Consider the following 5079-nt stretch of genomic DNA (forward strand, 5'->3'; position numbering starts at 1 on the left):
CCTGCATGATTGATCAGGATACTCACAGCATCATTTCATGTTTATTACTCGTTTGCTCTCAGATGAAATTAAGATTATCAGGTTCAGAGAGTAGAAGCTGCAGAATAGAAACCTGCAGAGTAGAAACCAGCTGATCATGGACGCTTTACGTGCAGGAAATGGCGAGCGCGGCGGCACTTACAGACGACGCTCTGCATGATGGGAAACGCCCACTGATGACATGCCCTGTGTTTCCTGTATGTGTTACAGGAAGCCATCGATGCAGCAGGACATCGTCTCGTCTCTCCGCCCGCTCTCCGTCCCCAGCCACCGTCCTCCTCGCTGTTCTCTGACTCGCTGCTCGGCTCAAAGCAGCCGCTCACTAAACGCCGCAGGAAGCTGCTGCTGAAGAGCAGTTTGGTGGCGTCCAGCGCCCCCACGGGCCAAGAAGAGGCGGCGCTGCAGCTGGCAAGGATGCAGGAGTCACGGCGCCGCCTGCTGACAGATATCTGTGCCCAATACCAGCCGGACGTGGGCAGGCGGCTGCCGTCACAGCGGCAGGTGTCGCGGGTGTATGTGGAGGAGCGGTCCCGGCTGCTGTACTGTGAGGTGCCCAAAGCCGGCTGCTCCAACTGGAAGCGGGTGCTGATGGTGCTGAGTGGCAGCGCCGCGTCCACACGGGACATTCCCCACGACGCGGCGCACTACGACAACCACCTCCCGCGGCTCAGTGGCTACGTTCGCGCCGGCATTGCTGAGCGGCTTCGCTCCTACACCAAAGTGCTGTTCGTCCGGGAGCCCTTCGAGCGCCTCGTGTCAGCGTTTCGGGACAAGTTTGAGAGCCCCAACTCATACTACCACCCCGTGTTTGGACGGGCCATCATCTCCAGGTACCGAGCCAACGCCACGCGTGCTGCATTGCGCTCCGGCGCCGGCGTGACTTTCAGGGAGTTCGTGCAGTACCTGCTGGACGTGCGGCGGCCCGTGGGGATGGACATCCACTGGGAGCCGGTGAGCCAACTGTGCAGCCCGTGCCTCCTGCAGTACACCTTCATCGGGAAGTTTGAGAGCCTGGAGCGTGACGCCAACTTCCTGCTCCGAAGCGTGGAGGCGCCAGCCAACCTCACGTTCCCGGACTTCAAGGACAGGAACCCACTGGCGGAGAGGACGTCCTCCAGCATCACGCAGAAGTACTTCTCACAGCTGAACGCCACCGAGCGGCAGAAAGCCTTCGATTTCTACTACATGGACTACCTGATGTTCGGGTACCCCAAGCCCTTCAGCGACCTGCACTGAGCCACCGCCGCGCTCAGCTGAGGACGAGCGTTTGGCTCTGTTAACGTGTCAGAGGGCTGGGTCTAGCTGAGGCTGCGTACCTGTGCAGGTGTGAGAGCTGCAGACTCAGAGACTGATCTTTGTGTTTATGTGTTCTTAACGACTTCTGTGAAGTTTTCTTGAGCTGCGTCTCTCAGAGAGAAGCTGTCAGATAACAGCGGGAATCACATAGATGCTTCTGGGCTCAGTCGCCGTGATGTCACATCGACAACTTTGAGTCCGTTGCTCGCGCTTTTGAAGCATCAGCCAATCAGATCGCATTTAGCCAAATCTGCTCCAAACGCAGCCATCGGCGAGAGAGGCTGGGGTGGTCTGCACGTGTGCGGAGGAGGATGAGAAGATGAGCCGATGTGGCGGTAACAGACGTCTGCTGACAGTCACCTGACAGTCACCTGACTCTGTTTTATTGATATGAGGATCACGGCCGCCGTGAGCACTGTAGCATCCGAGTGAATCGTGCGTTAGGATGGAGGAGGAAGATGAGGACGATGGAGCGCTCCCAGAATAATGGCTTCCATAACCTCTGACCTCGGCTTTGTGGCAAAGACGCGGTCAAGATGCTGTTTAAGAATTTTCTTTAATCCGTGAATCAGGCACAAAGAATATAAAAATGTTGTTTTTCACAACAATGTGATTTTATTATTTAACCCAATGTTATGAGAGGAAACAGGAAGTATGATGCTGCGGACGGACTGAGCTCTGGATTATTTTAATGCAGACCTTAAATCTGAAGGCCGCTCGGGTGGGGTGGGGGGGGGGGGAGTGGCTCAGTCCATCATTTATGTACAGTCTGTTTAAAGCAGGAAAAGGAAGTGGGGTAGGAGGTGATGCTGCGAATGTGTATATGGTGATTATTAGAGACGACCTCGAAGCCTTAACACTGCCTTCTCACCTGTGACCACAATAAATGAGACTTTGACCACCTGGAGACTCGCCTCTTATTCTGACACTCACAGCAGGCTGACCTTTGACCTCTGTGCTCAGGTCTGGGTATAAATAAAGTTTAGCTCCCCTAACATCACCTGCAGACAGTCAGATTTATTATTATTCACCTGTATTTATTCATCACTGGCGCTCTCCCTGTGGACCCAGTTTGACCCTCTGGTGGCCAGTCCAGGCCTGGGAGCCTCATGTTTGACAGCAGAGGCCTGCACTAAGCTGGGTTTAGTCTAACCTGTGTAACTTCAGGCTTAACCTGGTTTCTGTACAGATAAATCAATGTGGTAATTTAAGATCCAGATTAAAGATAAATAGGTATGACATCACCGCCTACTGACCAATCAGATCTCCAGAAAATACCATTCCTGGACGATCCCTCAGACCTCTGAGCTGGAACAGCAGGTCTGTAGTTTTTTATCAAGGTGCGATGCCTCGTGTTTCTCCGCTGATCAGGGATTTTTAAAAAGCCGTTACCTTAGAAACACACAGCAGCACTGAGCGCGCTCAGTGATGAGATAATGAAATGTAATTAAAATGTTTACTTGTGGAGCAGCAGAGTCGTGATTTGTGGCAGCGAGCTGGGCCCACGTTCTCTAACCCAAACAGGAAAACTGAGTTGACACGAGAAAAAAAATTTGAGCTGGATTAACGAGTGACATTTAAAACGAGGTTAATGCGTCACACTGTGACTCACAGCATCACCACCGGGGGGCAGAGTTTGACCTGTGTGTGCACCCACTGTTATCATCTTCAATGCCCTGTACCAACACAGAGCAGAGCAGCTACCTGAACGCTACTCCAACAGAGGTCGATCATCTTGTTAATAATTTTACCTCCTCACTACGTACGACTCTGGATACTGTAGCTCCTGTGAAAACTAAGGTCTCAAATCAGAAGTACCTGACTCCGTGGTATAATTCTCAAACACGTAGCCTAAAGCAGATGACTCGTAAGTTTCAGTCAGGTTTCAGAGCTCATCACAGCACAGAAACAGCTTTAGTGAAGGTTACAAATGATCTTCTTATGGCCTCTGACAGTGGACTCATCTCTGTGCTTGTCCTGCTAGACCTCAGTGCAGCGTTCGATACTGTTGACCATAATATCCTATTAGAGCGATTAGAACATGCTGTAGGTATTACAGGTACTGCACTGCAGTGGTTTGTATCATATCTATCTAATAGACTCCAATTTGTGCATGTAAATGGAGAGTCCTCTTCACACACTAACGTCAATTATGGAGTTCCACAGGGTTCAGTGCTAGGACCAATTCTGTTTACATTATACATGCTTCCCCTAGGCAGCATCATTAGAAGGCATAGTGTACATTTTCACTGCTATGCAGACGATGCACTGGGTGTTTCTTCTTCACTCACTATGTGTTAATAGACCTCTCTGCATTGAATCATACCTGTTATCAATCTCTGTCTCTCTTCCACAGCATGTCTTTATCCTGTCTTCCTTCTCTCACCCAAACCGGTCACAGCAGATGGCCCCGCCCCTCCCTGAGCCTGGTTCTGCCGGAGGTTTCTTCCTGTTAAAAGGGAGTTTTTCCTTCCCACTGTCGCCAAAGTGCTTGTTCATAGGGGGTCATATGATTGTTGGGTTTTTCCCTGTATGTATTATTGTAAAGCACCTTGAGGCGAAAGTTGTTGTGATTTGGCGCTGTGTTAATAACATTTAAACTGAATTGAATAAATCACTTAAATAGAAGCCGTGCAACAAAGTGAAGCAGGCTAAAAGATGTCAAACAGCAGTTTAAATTTCAAATATTTTATAATAAGTCAAAACTACAAACTCACTCTAACTAACTGAAGCCTTTCATTGAGCGACCAAACACACTGGTCCTCTCTGTGCACACACGTGGCAGCACTGCTGCTGTCATTGTGTTTGTATGTAACAAAATCAAAGTGCAGACATAAGTGTGCACATGAGTTTGTGACTCTGTCACTGAAGGAACAGCCGATCACTCAGCATGTTTGTACTCTCTGCTCATGTTGCCTTCATATTCAATATCAAACAAATCCTAATGAAAAGTCACTTCGAGGACCAAACTGTATTATATTTCTTTACGCCAGTATAAGGGCCGCAAGTAGAGGTGATGTGGGCCGCAAGTGGCCGCGAGTTTGAGAGTCTGGTCTAAAAGGTTACAGAGACATTTCTAAGGCTTCAGGACTCCGGTGAACCACGGTGAGAGCCACGTTCCTGGGAGCACTCAGCTGACAACATCTAAAGACCTGCTGGCTGTTCAAGTCACATCTTCATCAAACTAACAGCGTTTCATAAAGACAATGTCACAGCAGCAGCAGACGATGGTCTGGGCCGCTCTGCTGCTTCAGGACGACTCGCTGTAACTGAGGGAATTCTGCTCTCTACCAGAGAACCCTGAAGGCAGCAGGACAATGATCAGGTACTGCAGTAAGTCCACCTCTGATTGGCTCAAAGAACAAAGAGAAGTTTTGGAAGTCTGGAATAAACGGTTTGACTGTAAACGGCTGTTGATTTTGGAAACCTATGGAGAGACCGTTGCCTCAAAGTGGTGCCAAACCAGTACGACATGATCCAGGTGTAACTAAGATTTACAGGTGTGCGCGCTGATCTGTGTGTAACGTCTGAGGACTCACAAATGTGTTCATCCAAAGCTGAATAAATTCAGACCTTTACAGTTAATTAAGTTCAGCCTCATGAATCGGATTGTTAGCTTCAATAACGTCTCACAGATCCGCAAATGTGAGCTGCGTTCAGGTCACAGTGTAAAACTGGGATATCTGGGTTTCCTCTGTGTGGATCAGATCTGAAGGAGGAGGGCAGAGCGTCGACATCCAGTTT

General features: G+C 49.5%; 1 protein-coding gene across 3 annotated transcripts in view; it reads left to right on the plus strand.

Moving 5' to 3' along the window:
* LOC100692764 (carbohydrate sulfotransferase 8) overlaps window positions 1-2242 on the plus strand; it is a 45459-nt gene extending 43217 nt beyond the window's left edge. For all 3 annotated transcript variants that reach the window (XM_019360947.2, XM_019360949.2, XM_019360948.2), the window contains exon 4: window positions 250-2242. In XM_019360947.2, the coding sequence (XP_019216492.1) occupies window positions 250-1275 (1026 nt within the window). In that variant the 3' untranslated portion in view covers window positions 1276-2242. The remainder of the gene's footprint in view (window positions 1-249) is intronic.
* The last annotated feature ends 2837 nt before the right edge of the window (window positions 2243-5079 follow it).

Source organism: Oreochromis niloticus, linkage group LG7, assembly GCF_001858045.2.
Source record: "Oreochromis niloticus isolate F11D_XX linkage group LG7, O_niloticus_UMD_NMBU, whole genome shotgun sequence".
NCBI classification, from domain to species: domain Eukaryota; kingdom Metazoa; phylum Chordata; class Actinopteri; order Cichliformes; family Cichlidae; genus Oreochromis; species Oreochromis niloticus.